This window comes from Falco cherrug, chromosome 2, assembly GCF_023634085.1.
Source record: "Falco cherrug isolate bFalChe1 chromosome 2, bFalChe1.pri, whole genome shotgun sequence".
In the NCBI taxonomy this organism is placed as follows: Eukaryota; Metazoa; Chordata; class Aves; order Falconiformes; family Falconidae; genus Falco; species Falco cherrug.
Window position 1 is genome coordinate 30781425 of NC_073698.1, and position 20959 is coordinate 30802383.

Consider the following 20959-nt stretch of genomic DNA (forward strand, 5'->3'; position numbering starts at 1 on the left):
TGATGCACAGTACAGCTGCTCACCCTCTGCTGACTGATGCCCAGCCAGTCCCTGAGCAGTGATCCCCCCCAGCCAACCCTCCAAGTTTCTGTACCAGGCATGATGTCCCATGATATGGAATACCTCTTTGGCTGGTTCAGGCCAGATGACCTGGCTGTGTCCTCTCCCAGTCTCTTGTGCCCCTCCAGCATTCTGGTGGGCAGGGCCCAAGAAACCAAAAAGTCCTTGATTTAGTATAAAAATTACCCAGCAACGACTAAAACCATCAGTGCGGTTATCAACATTGTTCTCACAGCATAGCTAAAACACAGCACTGTACTAGCTACTAAGAAGGAAAATTAACTTGGTCCCAGCTGAAACCAGGACACCCCTAAGGAAAGGAGAATATTTGTGATTGGGATTAAATAACTGATGTAGAAGTAAGTGCATGTATTAGCTAATTGGTATGAAACAAGTGGACTCTCATAGTAGTTTTATGGTCACACTAGTAACAGCCATTCAAAAACATGATGTGAGCCTTTTAAACTAAAGACTCATAAGAGAATGAAATGTTTTTTAAGTGTCTGTTTTGCTCTTGAGGTTGAAGAGCTGCATTTTTACCATTTGCTCCACAGCCAGAGTTAGGAAAGTACTTAAGCACCACCTAAGGTTTGTGCATGACAAGGCTGCAGCCCCAAGGGTAAAATTCCCTTCAGTCAGCGTCCCCCTTCTCCCAGGGGCAGACCCCTGCCAAGAGAGGGATGGCCATGTGAGTCCTCGAAAATAGTTATTTCCTGCAAAACTGGCCTCATTCCAACACAGCTGAGTAGGGAAAAAAGTGATCAAGAGAACTAGTCAGTCCCAGGGATTTCAAGAACTGTGAGCTTGTGGTTGAACGTGGTGGCAAGGCTCTTGGCTGCTGCGATAGATGTGGACCTGCCGCCTTCCTTGCGGGCAGGGCAGTGGGGAGCCTGCGCAGGTGGATGGGCTGAGCTAGGTCTTGCTCTTGCAAGTTTAGTGATTTGTTGTGGTTTAGGTTTAATTTTGAAACTCTTGACTTGTTTAGTGTTACTAAACACCAGCTTCCTCAGAAAGGAAATCAGTAAGTTAGTTAAATGGACTTTGGTTTCATTTGTTCATTAAAATTCACCATTTATATAAACCACAAACCAGCAGTTTCAGGATGGTGATGATAGTTCTCTCAGTCATTACGTTGTACAACTGCTTTCAATTTCATACGTAGATACGATATTTTTCTTCCCTTTTCTCTGTCTTTGCTTTTTTGATTTTTCACTCATTTTGTTTTTGCACATTGTGCATGTTATCGCTACCATATGTCTAGGCTTTATTTAAAGCTAAAAATTATTTTTGGATCATGTCCCAGGTATTCTTTGGCATCTGTAATAACCAAGAATATTAAGACAAGGGTAAAGATTTAATTTTATGCATATGTACTGCTGACAGACATTTTACTATAGGTGACCTGAGCCAATGGATGTATTTAAATGTGTTTTTTTGGAGATTCCTGCTGCGTGCGGCAGCGTGTCCATGTAAGTTTGGTCCTCAGGCTCCCTGTTCTTGATTTCTTGATTTCTTGGCTATCTCTCCACAGCACTGCACTGTATCAGAATTGCCATTTCTGGAGTTTTTTGTTAGAAAGCGCTGTTGAATTCATCAGCAGTAGTCCAGAAGACAGCCCTGTTGGTTTCTGAGCAGCTGCTGCAGAACAGCATAATGATGTCAAATGCAATGCTGCCTTACCTGCCTGTGTCCTGCTGCTGACATTGTCTAAAAATGATACTTAAAATATGTGTCTACAGCAAAGGGAGGCACCTTTACTGAATACGTTACTGAAGCCCTGAATATTGCTTGCAGCGTGCAGCACTTGTCTGCAGTCAGCTGTGAGACTGTGGAACGTGTGCTTCATGTTAGACACCACCACTTCAAAACATGATTTAAGGACGCATTTTCATAGTTATTTAATGCTAAATTAAATACGTGAAATCAAAATCTGCCTAAAGGAAAATGGATTTGGCTGGCTTGTACCATTCCGTGTTTGTTTTATGACATTATCTGGAGGGAAAATGAAAAAAAAAATAAAAATATCTGCCATGTATAAAAAGAAAGAGTCCAGGACTATTGTGAAGGCTTGTCATTGTTTCACTTGTATTGGATGCAAGATTTCCTCTGCCCCCTGACAGTCAGTTCCCAACAGCATCAACAAAAGGTTGCTTTTTCGTTGCATAACGTGAGCTCTCTTGAGTGGGAAGGATCCTGAATCAGGGCTCCCGCCCAGTGTTTCCTGCCTAATACTCCAGCGGCACTGCCAGCTTGAGATAACTGTTCTTAGCTTCTAGGCTTCGTTTTGCTTGTTGGCTACTTCCTTCCAGCTTCTCAGCTTCAGAAAAACATACAGCACATACTTCACTACTTCTTTTTTTTTTTTTCTTTTTTTTTTTGGTAGGTTAATTGACCTTCGTGGTGCCTGAGGACTTGCTTTAATAGGATCTTATTTTGTGTGTGTGTGCAGGCTTTGTGTACGAGCGGGATTTCAGATGAATGCAATGTTTGGTATATATAGAGTGCTGGATATATTTGGGCCAATTTTTTTCTTTGGTGTCAGCATATTGCATTAGTCCAGAAATAACTCTGGTTCTTTATAATTTAAATTCTTTTCCCTCTAGTACAGTGACTGTAGGGGACTTGAAGTTTGTGCCACTTGTTTCTCACAAGTGACAAATTTCTAAGGTCTTTTGTGAGTTTATATCATGCCACATGCTGTTTCTGATGTACTCGGTCACTGCCCTGACCTGTTTTGTAATGACCTCCTCATATCGCAGTGCAGTTAAAGCTTTAATGGTATGTTGGCTGAAGTTGCAGAATTCCTTTTGAGTTTATCCAAGGATAAACTCAAGCTATGGAAGTTAGTGTAAAATCAGATCAGAATATAACTGTTTGCCAAGACTGTGTCTCCCAGGCTCGATGCCTTCCTAGTGTCCTGCCTGCTCTCCTTGTACCATCTTCTGCACTAGCCATGCAAGTATGATTCATTTTGCACTGAGATGCATCCCTGCCCTCAGTCTTCCCTCTTTCAGCCTTCACAATAAGCGTTTTGAAATATGTCAAGTCCATTATTTCATATTCTGGTTGCCCCCAGTAGTCAGTACGTGGGGGTTTCTTTAGGCTGTAAGCTTATCTAACAGAGAAGAACTCAGTATTTTTTTTTTCTGCTGCGGGAATACGTCAGCGTAGAGCACTAATTGCTCATTAAAAGCGATTTTGAAAGACATTTCTGTCATTCCTGCCTGGTGGCTTTGCATTTAAGTGTGGGTGCAGAGAACATGCCGGTTATGACTGGGCAGCCTGTAAACTTCTTCCAGGCATATTCTAGGAGCCAGAACCAGCTTCCCTCACTGATGTGACCAGCCAGAGGTCCATAACCCACTTCCAAATAATGGAGCATTTGACTAAGAATGATTCTGTTGATACTTATGTTTTAAAAAGTTATTGTGCTGGAAACAATGTAATTTGCTTTTATTCCAACCAAAATACTCCTCAGCCAGCTAACTATTAAATATTTTCCTGGCTGCACTCCTATGAGCAATTCCGCCTCTTTTCCCCTGAAAATTAGTATTCCTGTTAATGGAGTTTAGGAGAGGTATGCCTCAGCGGGAAACATCAGTGAATTTCAGTTGTCTCAAGACTTATAAATTCATGCTTGCAAATGTTTCCCTAAAGGAAACAAATAGAGGCTTGAGTGCCTGCATTTCCTTGAGGGTGGGAAGTTTCATTTGCCTGTTTGGAATTGTAATTCATTTTTCATTAAGCCAACTATTGTTGACATCAGGTTGAAGTATGCGGCTCTGGTATGCTCACAAAACACTACCATTCTTTTAAATTGCAAGCTGGTGGTAAAATTGAGGGCCCACTCACAGCACAGATGGCATTTTGTGGTTTTCTTCTTCTTTTTTTTTTTTTTTTTCTTCTCTTTTGGCCTAGTGATAGGAATTAATTGTGCAAAGAAAAATGATGCTGATAAGCTCTGGGTGATAATACACAGTTCTGATATAGTATAACCGGCTTATTGAAACAGAGCGTGCTTTCTGTTCCATTGGATTTCATCACTTCACATGACTGAAAATTGCTGGAAGAAGTTCATTTTAAGTCTTTCCTGACTGTTGGATTTCATCTTTTCTTTTTTTTTTTTTTTCCCTCTCTAAATTGTGTTTCTACCAGTTTTGTTTCAGATTAATTTCAGCTTTAAAGAAATCAAGACTTTATAGAAATAGAAAACGATCTGAATTGCCTCCCTTTTTCCTCCCTCTCCGAGATCGAGAAGCGTGCTGGCTTCTGGCTATTGCAATGCGTGTGCCATCACAGGGTTGTAACTTGAGGAATGAATATTTGTCTCCTGATCAAAATTGTGGCCTCTGCAGAGGAGGGATTGTGCAGAATTCCTCCTAAACTGCCAAAAAGATCTTCAGAGCTACAGAAAGCTTAATCCTGTGTAGGCTGCCTGGATAGACTTTTTCTACCATCCTCATTAGACATTAATATTCTAGAGCGACTTTCTCTAGAAGAGGAGTGGGAGGTGATGGATGGTCATGAGATGTTAATATTTTTCTTGGATAAACTGAGGAGCTCAGAATTAAATCTGAAAAGGGAGATTGTTATATTGTATGGGCTTTGCTTTCTCCTAAATCTAAATGGGTAAAGGAGCTCTGTTAAACATCAAGCCCTCCCCATAGTCTTTCCGCGGAGATGAGTGTAATGCACACTTAGGCTGAGTGTTTTGGCTTGGGAAGACACAGGATTGCAGTGGAAAACGCTGGCAGCCTTATTTGTGTATCTGCACCTTAGCTGTGGGCTGGGATCCTGAAGCTGGGTACAGTGCTGTGGCTAGGAGCTTTCTCTGTGTATGTCCCCTCTAGCACACACATTCCCCATGTTAAAAAGTTCCCCGTTGCTAGAAAAGTGCCAGTTTATCTTTGTTCTTCTATGTTGTGATCTTTTCTGTTTCTTTTCATTCTTCAGATATGAAACCCCAAATATTGCCTTACGCTGTGGAATTATGCTGAGGGAGTGTATCCGGCATGAACCCTTGGCCAAAATCATACTTTTTTCAGAACAGTTCAGAGACTTTTTTAAATATGTGGAAATGTCAACATTTGATATAGCTTCTGATGCCTTTGCTACATTCAAGGTAAATTATTTATATAAAGTGCATCATAGTGTTGTGTCAAAAATGGTCCTTTATCAGTAGTCATCACTAAATGTTGTGTTGCCTTTAAACTAGGTGGCTTTTTTATTGTTCAGTAAAGGACATAATTAATCCTTGGTCTGATTGTAACAGGATTTACAACAGTGGTCAAGTCTGCAAAGAATCTTTAATTCAATACAGATTTACATTTCAGTAATGTTCTTCATCTTGATAACCCAAGGTCTTTTATGCAACCATTTAAAACTCAAATTAATCACATTACATACAGCTCTTGTAAAATGCATACCCTTTTTCTCTCCCTGTTTTCCCCTGCAGAAAAACCACTACCCATCATGACCACAACCAGAATAGAAGCAATCATTTAAAACTCACTTTTGAAATCCTTGTAATTTTTGCTGTCCCTTCTGAATTCAGCAGTCAGATTTGGATTAATGTCATGCTCGCTGCTTATTTTACAATTTATTCATATGCTTACTTTTGTGACTCATGGTTCAGTGTAAGGACCGCAATGCTACAAGCTAAGTAGGTGGAAGCACTGCGTAGACTCTGTACAGAGTCTGTGTTGTATTAAAAATGAAGTTGGGTGAAGCCTGCCAGATTTCTTGGAGTTTGTATGCGACCGTTCTCTTTACCACAAGGTGCTAGTATAGTCTTTGAGCAAAATTTGGTGCCTATGAGCTTAATGTACAGGGAAGGTAATTAATTTCTGAGAAATAATTTAAGAAAGCTGGGAAAAATTCCTTTCAGGTAAAGACTCTTCTAAATATAAACATAACTCCTTTTTTTTCTCTTTTTTTCCTCTCATTGTTTCTTGCTGTCATAGAAAGGCATTGTTTATTCTTCTGTCTCAAAGCTAATTAGAAACATTTAGATAGACCATAGGAATAGCTGTAAGGAATGTTAAGAATTCATCTCAGCGATTCAACACATACTGAAACCTGGCCTGGTTTTGCTAACCTACTGAATGGGGTAAAGATTTGCACATTGGAGCAGTGTTGCATTCTTCAGTACTGAGTTGAGCAGGATTACCAATTCAAACTACCCATTAATCAATAGCAGCATCTTTCAATTGTTTTAAGTTGTGCTGTCATGGTGTTCATTCGGTAAATGTTATGAAAGTGGAAGTAGTACAGAAACACAGACAAGTACAGTGTGGGACTGTATAAGAATGCAACATAACAGATATTTAAATCTTCTGTCTCTGGCATTTTACCCTGTGCCCAGAAGAGTATTTGTCTCTGGTCAGAAAAAGTGCTCCTGGACTCTGTTCCTACTTTGACAGAAGAGATTAGCATCTTTTCCCCAGGTCCTGCTTTGAGCATGACAGCAGAATGTGTTGTTGGTGATGGACAGTCTTCACCCCAAACAGGAGGCAGGATGGGGACAAGGGTCAGTTAAGCTGTGGCAAGGACCACAGACTGCTGCAGCTCTCCCCCAAAGAAAAGAGATTGATGTTTGTGGATCTACATCTGTGGAACTTAACTTCTGTCCCCTGTGAACCAAGTATATTTTTAGCAGGATTTAAAAATAGAATTCTACATCCTTACATGCACTGGAAAGAAAGGGGTATGAGGAGTTCATCCTCAGACATAGGACAGAATTCACCTTTTAAAATGCAGGGGGAAAGTCCATAAACTGCATTTTTATTTTTATTTTTTAAATTGCCTCTTAGCATGGTCAGTTCTCAAAATAAACCAGCAGCTCGTCTCATCTCCTATTATTTCTGTTACTCTGAATAGCTGGCATAGAAAGTAGTGATGTGGAAGCAATTGAATCATGAAATATGGAGCTACCTGATTTCTAATACTGTAAAAATAGCGCTATGATTACTTGCTGGCTGGATTACTGAACTCACGTTTTCAGTTCTGTTGCCCCCATGTTGGGTTTGTAGCGTTGCCACCAGGGTGTCTGGTTCAGAGCTGAAAGCCTTGAACAGTCTATGCACCACAGGAGGGCTTAATTAAATGTGCATTAAAGTCTGAGGATATTTATAGTACAGAAGTATTGGAATTTTTGATGATCTGGAGATGTACTACTTAATTAAATTCAGCCAGGTGCACTGAAGAGAGGAAACAGGGCTGTTAAAAATGCAGAGGAAAATGGCTTGTATTTGGAGATATAGTTGGCTATGGAGGGTACAGGCAGCAGATGGAAAGAGTCCTGATAATATTGCTGCTCCGTGCTCTCTTGTGATTTTCTGTGAAAAACTCATTTTGGATTATATTCCATTTGTGCCCCCTATTGAAAAATGTTGTACTTGCCTCCTAAGTGCCCTGTGTAAAAGCTTGTGAATCATGTTTGTTGCACTCAGCCTTTTAAACTGCTATCATGGCAATCCTGCTAAATAAAGGAATGTATTAAAAATATGTACTGGATTTTACGGCGCTCTGCTTTCCTCTTATAACTGATGGTAAAAATAAGTTAAAGGATTAGTATCTAAAGGATTTCTTTTCTTTGTGATGCTGTAGAGGATGTGTCTGTGCATCTGCTTCAGCTACTCATCAGCTTCAGTCTCTGACTGGGTAGGAAAACCAAGGAAAAGATAATGAAAAAGATAGCAGAATCTGATTCACCAAAAAAATACCAACATGAATGGACTTCATCAGGCTTTTATTGTGATCAATGTTATGTTTCAAAAGAGGCAGTAAGATAAAAATTAAACTTAAATGCCTCAAACTGCCCACTTCATTTCATAGCTATTCATCTAGTAAAGAGACTTGATTTTTCCTGGAACTGAACATTTGCATTTCTGTCGCTGAGTTCTAGCATGCCCATTCGATGAGAGAGGTTGCTTTAATTTAACTTTGAATTAGTTGGCCTTTTAGCATAGGAGGCATCCCAGCTGGCATTCTAGAAGGTCTGCTACTGCTTCTGTCCCTGAGCCCACCTTGGGCAGAAAAAGAGCTGAGAAGGGATTCATCCCTCCTACCTGAGACCCCTTTCTGGGGAGGGAGTGGCTGTGGAGGGAGCCTGGATGGCTAGCTTAGATTGGTGCCTAACTTTCAAGCTTTAAATAAATAAATAAATAAATGTATATATACAGTGGTTGAATTTGAGTCTTCCTTGTTGTATTCTTGGAGATGAGCCATAGCAGTTGATCGAGCTTAGCATCATTTCCAGCTGTGGGGTAGCAGGTAAACCACATTTGGCTTTGTGACCACAGTTGATTCCTCCATAAAGGGTTAATTTCCTTTCTTCCTTTCCCCTACCCCAGTTTATTGTAAGTACTGTGCACTATGACCACTAACCATGAAAAAAAGTGGGAGGGAAAAGGAATATAAGGAGTATTAGAATAGTTTTGTATCGATTCTGTTAGCATTAACTGAGTTCTCCTTAAAATCCTACTAAACACACAATGCAGCATTGTTTTTAAATGCTTTCTATCTATAGAAATAATGTTGTAAATACCTTCTAAAAGATGGCCTGGTCAAAAAAATACTCAAATGCATTTGAGAATCATGGGACAATCAAATAAGCACACTTTCTCAGGTAACCTTTTTCTCTTCTTCTCCAGGACCTGTTAACACGACACAAATTGTTGGTAGCAGAATTTCTGGAACAAAATTATGATGTGGTAAGTATAAACGCTAGAATATATATTTTTTTTAATTTGTTTGTGCTTAGCTGGGAAAAGTGCACTTTCGATAGCAGAGGATTTCATCCTCCACATAAAATGATCACACAGGACTGCACAACTAGGCATTGCTTTTACTAAAGTAGAATCCCCACAAGGCATTTGAAGTACAGGTACCCCCTCTGCACACACCTGGGGATACGTGCCAAGGTGTCAGGAGAACTCCTAGTTTAAAAGCAAGTTCTGTTCCTCTCTGTGTGCATTGTATCTCGTATGTGAGTGGAACTGCAGACTTTGTATGTAAATAGATTGTGGGGAAACAGAGTGCACATTTTTTAAACAGTTTTATGGTATTCCAGCACTGATAGACCTGAAATGGCCCATATATAATACTTTGGGACAGAGGGGAAGAGTTACTAGATGAAATTTTAGCATTACAGGAAATCTCATGTACCTGACTGGGGGACTGAGGTGTGAGTATACCTCTTACCACGCTAAGGCAATTAGATCCTTGGTTAGCTGCCATTTTTCACTTTGATTTTTTGGCTCAGTTTTGAACCAAATGTGGGTCAAAAAATCCATTGGAATCAACTGAAATTAGTCTAATTCCATGATCCCTATTAGTCCACAGGTTATGTTCTCATGTCACCTGAGGTATTCTTTATTTCATTGCCAAAGTAAAAAGGCCAAAGACTATTTCTTTTATTGTAGTTACCAAGATGGTTAAATAAAGATCAGGCTTATTATTACTGGGTCACAAATGCAGCTTAACTGGAGCAAAATTAGTGTCTCTGCTAATCTTTTCTTTTAATACTGAAGTACTGCACAGGAACAGTCCTCATGCTACATTTATTTAATATTTAAATTTTTGAAGTATGAATTCTGGAAGTGAGCATTTTTTTAGGTGATTCATGGATAGCAGTGTTGGGTTTTTTTGCTAGTTTGGTAGATGGTCTGCCCATAGCCTTCTTGCTCAGTCTCCTTTAACTACAAGGTTCCCTTGGCCCGATCCTGCAAAAGCCAGCCTGTGCTCGGCTCCTAGTGACCCTCGCTGGGCAAACAACTTTAACAAGCGAGGGTGCTGAAGGCAGGTGAGGTGGCACCTCACAAAAGGAGCTTTTGATATATGCCAGTATGGGGTGCACCGTCACCAGTTTGGGGTATTGCATGAAATTGCACAGCGAGTCATGACCGTGAGATACGAGTGAGTCGATGTCACGTGCTGGACCCACGTGTCCTGGCGGCAGATCCACCCTCCCGTAAGAGAAGGCTGCACAGGCACTGGCTTACTTCTGTCCTAGTTGGCTCACACCAGCTCCTGCTATGTCCCGTCCATATGTGGTATTCCCCTCTGCAGTCTTCTGAAGAGGAGTCTTCCTGGGCATTAATTCACTGCATGGTAACCAGCCAAGGAAAACGGGCCGTGAGCTGGGCCTGGCATTGCAGTGAAGGGTTAGAGGGTGGCACTGCTGTGGCCTCTGCTGCTCCTCTGGGGTGGTAAGGACCAGGACGTAGAAGGATGGACATGAATTGGATGCATTTTTGTTTTCTTGTTGCTCTAGATCTTTGAGGATTATGAAAAGCTCCTTCATTCTGAGAATTATGTAACAAAGAGACAGTCTCTGAAGGTAAAGTCTCTCGGCACTTCTCTTCTACATTTGAACTCCACATTGTGCAGAATATCAAGAGGCATGTGTGGCAATGAAGCAGACACGTACTTTCTAACAAAAAAGAAATAAGTGCTTGGGATGCTCTTCTTACAACGCACAAGAGCTCACTGTGTCTTTTCTTTCCTGGATCTCTGGTGAAGCACTGGGCTGTCTCTATGAAACAAACACTATCATTTTCCTCTGACCGCAAATCTGTACTTTGGTTCAGAACGTAGATTAAAATGAACTTGAGAGTAATGTGATAGTCTCGGTTTGTCTGGTGCTGCTTGCCACTACAGCACCAAGTCTGACATGACCTGTAGATGGGACTGGATAGGTGTGTTAATGTGACATCCAAATAAAATGAAGGTGTCTTTGTGGGACAGAAGAACTGCACTTGCTTCTGTCCTAAATGACTCACACCAGCTCCTATTACACCCAGCCCATATGTGGGATCCCTCTCTGTAGTATTTAGAAGATGAGCATTACTGGGCATAAAGTAACTGACTGCATGATAACAAGTCTAGTTACCTTTTTTTAAAGGTAGTGACACTGAAACCTCTTAGGCAAGCATTAAATTATGTTGCTGCTTTCTTTGCATTCAAAAATCTTGTGGTAAACTGAAAAAACTGGGTTTGTTTGTTATTGTGCCTGTAGCTGCTGGGTGAATTGATTCTGGACCGACACAACTTTGCCATCATGACAAAATACATAAGCAAACCAGAAAATCTGAAGCTGATGATGAACTTGCTGCGAGATAAAAGCCCCAACATTCAGTTTGAAGCATTCCACGTGTTCAAGGTGAGCTAGTATGAACTGTAGAGGTGGCAAACTCTCTCTTCTTCTCATAAAAATGTCTTTCAAGGTGGGCAAGAAAAAGCCCAGAAAACTAAGGCCAAGGTTGGGGTTTACTACAGTCACTTCCAGCATTAGAGGATGTCTTAATTGAAAACTTTTCTATCAATCAGCCTCTGAATTCTATTTGTCTTCCTTCAGGTGAGATCTAAAGCATCATCATTTTGGCTTGGGCTGAGGGTAGTCAGTCAAGTAGCAATGAGGCGGATGCTACAGGTAACAAAATACACAGCTTCTAGGCAGTATCCAGGGTACCTTCCCCAAACTCTTAGGTCATTTTACCATGTGATTCTGGGTAAAGAGATGAAAAAAAAAAAAGTCTTAAAACTCTACATTAAGACTAAAAGTAGATGGTGCTGGCACTGTGCATCAGTGCAAACACAATTTGCTTTTAAAAGCATTAAAAAGGTTTGGTAAATCTGATCTTGAAATAAACTTAATCCGTCCTTTTGCAGTGATCATTAATGCAGTCTTAAACAATTACCAGACCCAGCCAGTGTCCCATTTTCCATGATGACTAATGTTAATAAGTGAAAAGTTTACCATTTTGCTATCAAAAAAGTTCTTTGCTCTGGGACAGAGGGATTGTTATTATGTAAAACTGCCTTTAGTTGGGAATGAACACATTAGTTTCAAACTATGTAAATAGAGTTAATGGTTTTCAGAAGAGGAACATTGAGCCTGTAAGGATATCCTTCCCCAAGATGGTTAAGAAAGATACCAGATCACACCAAAAGGCATGCAACTGGAAAAAAGTTACATCACCCTCCACAAATTCAGGGTGACTTGTTGAGCTTTGTACTTCTGCCATTTCTAATTTGGAAAAAAGCTTTCAGATCTTCAGTGTGGAGGCTTAGAGGATGTGTAGTTTCTCCAAAAAGCTTTTTGTTTCAAAAAAACCCCAAACCTTCAAGAAGGATTAAAAAAAAAAAAAAATCCCTTCCTGAAATAAGTAGCTTGGTAAGCTGCTCTCTTGCTGACTTCCTCTGTAGTCAGCTGAACCACTGTAAGTAACTTGTACTCCTCCTCCTTATCAGGAGGCATGTGGCTACAAGATAAGCGAGCAGTCAAGCTCCCAACACTTGCAGCCTTTGAGATGTCTGTGGAGGGAAGGGATCAGAAGACTGGCTCTCTTAGCTGCTCTGAATAAATGCCAGATTTTTGTGTATGAAACACATGAGTTGCTGTTCCTGAATTAATGATAGGCATTGCCCAGGCCTTGGCAACAGCTGATTTCATTTATTTTAAGGGACATTTGAAAGGATTTGGAATAACTTGAAAGGATTCCAGTGTGCAACCATGTCATGCATTGCTGTCGCTCCCATTCTGCCTTCCCATTCCTCCCTTCCTTTCCTTTTCCAGTACTTTGTGTCCCGTTCCCAGTTAAGAGTGGAGATATTGTAGGCTCAGCCTTGCTTGACCACTTGCAATTGCTACCACGTGGACATAATGTTGAGGCCTTGGGGTGCCCAGCAAAACAGGGTGTGGGGGTAACATTCTGTCTCTTCAGTTCAAAGGGCCAGACTCTGTCCTCAGGTACTAACTTGCATGGGACGCTGTTGTTTTTTTCCAGTGGTACCAGTCAGCAGCATTTAAGAGGTGCCATGGCATTCCTCATGCTACCTCATATGCATAGTGATCGTTTTGGGGAAATTGCAGACCCAGAGCAGAACCTGATCAGCTGGAAATTGCTCATTTATAACCACAGCAGCACACTAGAGTAACTCTAGAAGTGCAGCAGAGCTTCCCCTTTAGGTCCTCACTGAGGATCTGGGTTAGCTGGATGTAGAAGCATTTAGCTTCCCTGTGGGCAGAGACAATTGCATTGTGAGTTAGCTTTGTGGAGTGGGTCAGAGAAGATTGTTTTCCGATTTCACTTCTTAAATTGAATTCTAATTTCTTGAGAAATACCAAAGGAAATCCTTAAATATTTAAGAGAATGGGCGAAAATACTACTGACTGGTTGTGCCTGGTTCTGCAGCGTCCCTGTCTCCTGTTTCTGGGTTGGTGTCCCTCAGCCTGGTTCTCTTGTCAGCTGTAATAATTCCGTGCTAATGTAACTGGGAGAGGAATCTTGCCGGCTGCTTTTAATCTCATAAATTTCAAACTGTGCCTGCATTTTTAAACTATGCTTGCAAAACACCTGTGCAGTCCTGGTTGAAATTACAGTAGACTGACCACAGTGATTTGAAATCAAAGGTCTGCTGAGAAGTGGATACTTGGGGCTCTGTCTGAGCTGCCAAAAGATTTGGGTTTAAATTACCTGATTTAGATGTTTCACCAGTTAGACACAGTGGAAATGAAAAAGTGCTTGTTTTGCAAGCATTCAGATTCCAACACTCCCATGCCCCAGCTGACCCCCAAAAAAGCCTGTGACTCTTACTTCCCTGCAGCCATTTTTGATTATTGAAGATTCAACACTAGAATCTAGACTAGATAATTAGAATGATAGAGATGAAACACTAGAGATGAAAATGGTAAGCACCTCTAGTGCAAAAATATTTTGCAGTAGCACACCATGGCTGAAAACGACAGTACCCCTTAAAGCTCTGAGAACATTTCACTCATCCAGGATGCTTTGGGTGGGAAATTGAAAACAGAGCACCCACATGGAGTGTTTCCTTCCATCCTCTATTTGAGGAGTTGCTTGATCTTTCTCCTAGCTCCAGCTCCTTCTCTTCTTCTTGCCTGAGCGAAATGGAGCTTCTGCCTTGTGGCACCATCCTAAAGTCCTGTGGCTGCTTTGTAAAACTGGATGTCCCAGACAATGTGTGCATGAGAGTTAGCCAGTATTTAATCATCAGGAAAAGCTGACACAGGTCAGCGCTTTCCTCCTCCTCCTCCATAAATAATCCAACGGGGTCACCTAGATTTGTAGGTTCACAGGTTGCTGGTTCTTCTCTGTGTGGATTTCAGTGGAGGTGTCTCAGTCCTGGGCATGCACACTTTGAGGACCAAATAGTGGGAAGGGGTCTCCAGCTCCTGTGACAGATTTGTGACACTTAGTAGCGGAGCTTGCTTTGAGTTCTCCTGTGGGGGAGACCAAATCTTTCAGATGTATGTGAACATGGTGCAGGTATTCCTTTGACCTTACACATTTACGTGTTATTGGCTAATAACAAGCTCTTTTGGTTTCCATATAAAAAAATCAGATTTTTTTTTGAGGAAAACACCCTGAATTGGTTAAATTTGGATTATGCAACTTTCTTGTTCTTAAGCAGAAATTTAGCAAGATACATTTTACTGTTTAAATCTAAAAATAGAATGAGTACACTGTGTTTGTGACCTTAGTTTCATTTTTCCATTCTCTTTCATGCACATTACAGAACTACCTCCTGCAGCTTGCTCTGCAAATGGTCTCATGTAATTTGACTATACTGACAGTTTCCTCTTGGTACAAAGCTGAAACCGCATTTGTGGGGATGCATCCTCTCTGTCTGGAGATTTTAAAGGGCAAGTCTCCACTTGCCCTTTAAATTTTAAATTTTATCTTTTTATTTTAGTAATTCCAAAATTAATTATTTAGTTAATCAATCTAATTAAATTAATAAAATTTAATAATTCTTAACTTATAATTTATAAAATAAATTAACAATAAATAAATAGCTTTTTAATTAATTAAATTACTTTAGATTTTAAAGCTGGAGAGTTTAAAGGCCAAGAAGTGTTACGCAAAGCATTATGCTATAAGCAACATGGACCTATAAGGCGCTTATGTGTGCAGTTTCCTGACACGGTAAGATTGTGCATGACACCAGAATAAATCTTAAAATATCCAATACAGAGTATCCAACCTCTGTAATCACTTTTGCTGTGCTGTAGTCCTAGCGGGTGGTGATGCCTGGTTATTTATTGTAAGGAAACAAGGTCAGATTCTCTAATCAAGTGATTTTGGTATTTGTTTGAAGAAATACAGTGTATGACTTTAATGGAGAAGAGAGCAACAGTTACGCTTTGGACAACTTTTGAAGCTTCAGAGTTGATTTTAATTGCAGGCCTTTTTCAAATATCCACAAAATGGAACTGAGCTGAAACAGCTATTTTTAGAGTTGGAATTTTAATATGAGTACTCTCTTTATTTTGGGTCTCTCTCTCTCATCTGTCTAAATTAAGTGCTCTAGAACATGCAACCTTTCATAATAAAACCATACATGAAATAAAGCTCTCTGTGAAGTGTTTTAGCTTCAGTTAAGTTTAATTTTAGTAGGAATGTTCTAGATAGCATCTTGTCGGCTATGACAATACGGAGTTCTGAATGAGGGGGGGTCTTTTAAAAGTAAAGTCTCTTGGTGGTCCTAATCCTGGGCTTTGTGAAGCTGATTAGTTGATACTGGCAGAATTGATGTTGTTTGCTTAGCCGAAGTATTGAATAACATTTCAGGAATTTTCTGGTCCTTTAACATTCTGTCTTTATGAGTCCCTGTTGACACTGAGCAAGACTGGCAGTCAGGATAATTTTTGTTTGAATGTCAATTTGACGGTTTTGCAAGGGGTAGATTATCATTTATAAATAATTGAGCAGGAAGATAAACAGGATGTGATGTCTTCTATTAAACCAAGTTCTTTAATTATTTGCTATGGTAATACAAGTTGTAGGCCAATACGAAATGTTAGTGTTTACTAGGTTTGCCACTAAAACCTTCCAGTTCTGTTTGATGACCAGATAGCTTTTACAAGAAGAATGATTTAGATTTCTTCATTTTGAGAGTCAGCCTTCACCTATCTTTATAAGGGTGCCTAATATTCATTGAAGGAAGGTGTTCAGCACTTCAAGGTCAGGCCTTCTTTAAAGGATTCCATTTGCATTTTAATCAGATTATTTCTGAAAATTTGTGTCCTGCCAGCGTACTTGATGGTTTTCTTCTGGTCACAAAGGGGGGACTGATCTCCAAAATCAAAAACCTTTAAAAAAGGTCTGTAGTGGTTACTTTGCTCGTCCCTCTCCATAAGCTTACATAATGCTTTTCTCAAAAGAAGCTTGTTCTGATGACTGGGGACTTATCACAGTCTAAATCCTGGAAGCATCCGGCCTCCACCAATGTGATGACATGCTGTAGGTCAGCATATGGGGAGCTGCATCATGGGGCTGCTCGAGCTGAGAGCATAAACTGCCACAGCCTCAGCCAGAGCCAAACATTTATACCCACAAGCTTTCAAGATTTGTGTTCCCTAGATAAGGCACAGACTAGAAAGCTGTAAAGTATGTTCATTAGTAATTTACATCCCCAAATCCTTTATTTCCTAGTCTAAGGGGAGCCAATCCATCAATAGTAGCATATCTTTGTTTGCAAAGGAGGGGTTATTGCTTTCAGATGCTGCAGGCAGCAGCAGAACAATCAGCTGTTGACAGTCCATCGTGTATAGTGAAAGCTGTGAGCTGGCTGTCCGACCCACTGATACATGCGTCCCTGGTAAGATGTTGCAATTCAAGTGCTTGAAACATTGTGCGGGAAAGCTGTTAATTTTAGAGTGGCTGCTCTGAAGGGTTCCTTGGGAGCTGGGGCTGTTGATGCTACTGTTGAGAAGTTTTATGTGGCAAGTAGGCATAAAAAAACATTATTTGAGATTATAGCTCAGGGTAATCAGAGAAAGGTGATGTGGAAGCCTGTGCAAAGACAGTGTTAATAACTGTAGATGATATACTGTCACAGGGACCATGGCCTGGCCATTAGATCAAGGAAAACTTTAAAAAGCCTTGGGGCCTGGGAGTGTTCACCCAGCATGGCAGAGGCTGCAGCTCTTTCCCCAGAGCAGAAGGAAAAGTACCTTGAAGCAGGGACTCCTAGGAGCAGCTGGAGGGGGGAGGGATCCAGAGGAGACAAAAGCACAGGCAGGGATTAGGGCTCTTACGGCATCAGGATGCAAGGGTCTGAGTAGATGCTTTGCCTCACCTTTATGGAGTAAAAAAATAGTATTACCTCCCTGTCTGGGCAGAAGTACTTAGTGTGGCACTGTTGATGTGTGCTGAGCCCCATTCCTTCCATATATTCCCCACATGTGGCATTTTCCACACCACTTGTAACATCCCCTGATTGGTGAGTATGAAGCCTAATGGTGGGTCCAGTCTGAATCCTGTCCCAGGCTTTACCAGGTGGTGTTCCTGGGGGCAAGGGGCTGTAACGCAGCCCTCCAGGACTATGTGTGTGTGTGTGTGTGTGTTCCCATCATGTAACACAATGCCTCCATGCACAGCTGGATGTGGCCCAGGTTTTCATGTGGGCAGATCTCAGCAGGGATAAATGAACCTGCAGAAGAGAGCCTCAGGTCTGGACCCAGCAGCTCTGGGGCTGGGTGAGTGGTGGTGCTGCCTGTGCTCGGCTGGACAACATGCCATTCTGTACTGTCAGCAGATGTTTGTTTTTGTTCTGGTTTGGACAGGCTTGGAGGGAAACTGGATGTTTTCCAGTTCTGTCCATCCTTAATTTCTTCTCATTGGGTAGAGAATAACTCAAGTTATTTATGTCGTTGCACAAGCACTGGGGTGGTGTTTTGTTGACCAGCCATGGCAACCTCGGTTGGAGCCAGATGTGGGAGCTCCTCCTGGGCTGGCCAGGGTTGTGCTGTGCATCTGCTCCTACTGCCAGCCCCCGGTCCCATCTGCCCCTCCCGACTGACATCCACAGAGCCTACATGGGTTCCTGGGAAGAGCTTGTCACCAATGGCCTTTACAACCAGCCTTAATAAGTTTCCTGTCAGCCAGCACATAGGGTAGAGAAAATGTTAAAGAAACAGTGTTGCAGTGTCAGGGGTCATGTTCAGAGATGGAAAACTCTGCAGCTTTAGGCATCATAGGAGGAAAAACTGGAGCATGGCTAGTTTTATCTTTAAAAAATACTATTTCAGACCAGTAAGCCCACAGTGCTGGGCTGGCTGTGCCAGATGAGTATCAGTTTCACGTCACCTCCCTGCGCTGCCACCCTCCTCTGCTTGGCAAAGGCAGCAAAGATGCTGGGCACACCATGGTGCTCCCGCTGCTGGAAATTTCCATACTCCCATGGATGGATTAGGCAGAAGGAAGTGGAGACTCTGACATATTTTTCCAAACCAGAACAAAGCTGGCAAGTCTAATTTTAGGCCTGGTTTAGTATGGAAATGATATCAATACTGACACAAAGCTTTTCCATTCTCCTGATAATTTCTGTGTATTTAAGTCTTGCACATGGAAGAGGCTGAGAATGATAGCTTGCTCTCAACAGCTGGGTTTACAATCAAAGACTTTTATCAACAAAGAACAAAATTAAAGGGAAGTGATACCACACACATAGGCGTAGCTTTGCCTCAATTTGCTGTTGAACCAACATGTTTGTAACTCGTCTCTCTCTGCCTTGGGACAAGGTGTGTAGCAGCAGAGTATCAGCCTGCCAGACTGCAGCTGACTTGTCAGAAAATAACTTAAGGGGATGTTGTGACTGACGTTCCTCTCTCTCTCTCTCTCTCTCTCTCCCTCTCTCTCTCTCTCTCTTCCCCCCTCCCCGTGTCTGGTTTTCTTTGCATGTTAGGTTTTTGTGGCCAGTCCAAACAAAACACAGCCTATTGTGGAGATCCTGTTGAAAAACCAACCCAAGCTAATTGAGTTTCTGAGCAATTTCCAGAAAGAGAGGACAGATGACGAACAATTCACTGATGAGAAGAACTACCTGATTAAGCAAATCCGAGACTTGAAAAAGCCAACGGCATGAAGAACTCCTCTCATTTTCCACTGTAGGCATTAATATCATTTGTTAAGTTCCTCTGTGTCCCTTAAACGCCACAGTAGTGCTTGAGAAGGCACAGCAAGTGCCTGGTTTTTATTTTGTCTTTTTCCTAGATGTCAAGAGTATAGGGGTTTTACATGAAAACTAAAAAACCAAAAATCTAGAATAATATATTATTTTTAATCAAGACTATAATTATTTATGTCAGTTTAGAATCTCTGTAATAGAAGCTGATTTGACAGGTTTTCGTTTGTGCTCAAGAAGAATGAACCTCTTTGCTTAACTTTATCAGCAAATTCAAGCTGTTGGTGAGTGCACGGAGTAGGTTTCTGAGGAGTGTAACGTTCCTTTGCACCTATAATTGTGACTTTGTTCTAGTGCTGCACACACACAAGACTGTGAAAGAGTACTTTTGTCTCTGGAGTTAGCTGCACTTATAGATCAGGTTCTGTAGTCAAAGCAGTGGGAGATGAAAAAGCAGTAAAGGTCACGTTTTTGCTTTATTTTTGTGTTCCTTCATCTTTAAGTTCTCTTTTCCCCTAGATCAGAGGTTTTCTGTTCAGTGCTAGGGAATGGATGAAGACATCAGCCAGATGAGCTGTTTTAGCCTGCCTCCCATTTTCCCATACATGTAGCCCTACCTTGGGCTACAGCACAGGCTGTTCCCACCAGCTCCCAAGCAGCCTGATGAGGAACAGCCCCTGGTACGTGATGACCATGTACCCCGTAATGGGAAGAAGGTAAAAGCAACTCCGCTCCATCAAGGCCTGTGCTGTATTCCTCGTTGAGTGGTCCTGCACCTACTAAGATCAGCAAGAATTCTGTCCCCAGTTTCAGTGGGAATAATATTAGGTGGTGGCCAGAGCTATGCGGCTGAACTGCACCAAGCGCTGAGCCCCAGCACCAGTGTGAGAGGAGGGTCCTCAGCATCTTCCCATCCAGATTCAAATCCCAGCTGTGCAAGGCAGGGTTGAGCTGAGTTCAGCAAGGGGGTGCTGAAAAGGCCTCAGCCCAAACTTCTGAGCGGCCTGAGGTCCCCGAGTCTGCAGGTGCTCTCAAAGCTGAGGGCATTTATTGGGTAGCTTAACCAAGTGTGGGAAGGTATGTAGCAGCCCCAGGCACCAAAGGCTACTTGTAGCCTGGTGCTCTCTGTCCTTGTTCATCCCAATGTGAATTCAGGTTCTGCATTGAAGTTGTAGAAAGGGAAATCATTGCACTGTTAATGTTTTAAGTTTAATAAGCTCTGTGGTCCAAACAGTGTTTCCCAGGTGTGTTTGAAAAGTTTTTGGGGTCTTTAGTTTTCCAGCAGGAAATGAAAATGTTACTCTGATGCTTTATTAGGAAGTGGAGTTTGAAAGCAGGGAGTGGAAATTTCTTGAATTTTTCTGGACAGCCTATGTTCTGAGTTTTTCTATTTGTTGTAAGACAGTTATCTAGCTAAAACTCTAGCTAATGCTTCAGATGAAAAGATGACACTGAACTGTAAAAACAGAACAAGACCTTTTCCTTCATTAAACTGTTGTATATTGGGGTGACTGATACTTTAATTTATGTGCTTTAGAAAAAAGATTAAATGGAACAGATTGTGGACTCATAGGGTGGGGTTTTTTTTCAGATGTCAGATATACACAACAAATGTACATCTTAGTTGCCTGGAATAAAAAAAAATATTTACAAGTTATTAAAAGCATGATTACTGATGACCCTTTATTTATATCTGTTTTTTCCCTTCTTGCCTTTCTGGATAGCCAGACTCTGTGCAGTGCTAAATTCTTTCTCTCCTTTGCCAATTGGTTTTAGCAGATGGAAAGAGAGAGAGGAGCACTACCGTCACAGCTAACATGCTCTGCAAGCATCGCATCTGCAGCCCTGTCTGGCAGGGGGCCTGGCAACTCAGGTGGCAGTCCAGCTTAGCCTGGCTGCAATCTTCACCCCCCAGCTCCGGGGGCAGGTCTTAGTACCAGTGGTAGCTTGTGGGCTGATAAAG

The 20959-nt window shown here is 41.5% G+C and overlaps 1 protein-coding gene across 6 annotated transcripts in view; it reads left to right on the top strand.

The window, feature by feature from the left end:
• Positions 1-20675, top strand: part of CAB39L (calcium binding protein 39 like) — a 68125-nt gene extending 47450 nt beyond the window's left edge. For all 6 annotated transcript variants that reach the window (XM_055701845.1, XM_055701843.1, XM_027815864.2 and 3 more), the window contains 5 exons: positions 5014-5182; positions 8715-8774; positions 10337-10402; positions 11081-11224; positions 18778-20675. In XM_055701845.1, coding sequence (XP_055557820.1) covers positions 5014-5182; positions 8715-8774; positions 10337-10402; positions 11081-11224; positions 18778-18957 — 619 coding nt within the window. In that variant the 3' untranslated portion in view covers positions 18958-20675. The remainder of the gene's footprint in view (positions 1-5013; positions 5183-8714; positions 8775-10336; positions 10403-11080; positions 11225-18777) is intronic.
• Positions 20676-20959: the final 284 nt, after the last annotated feature.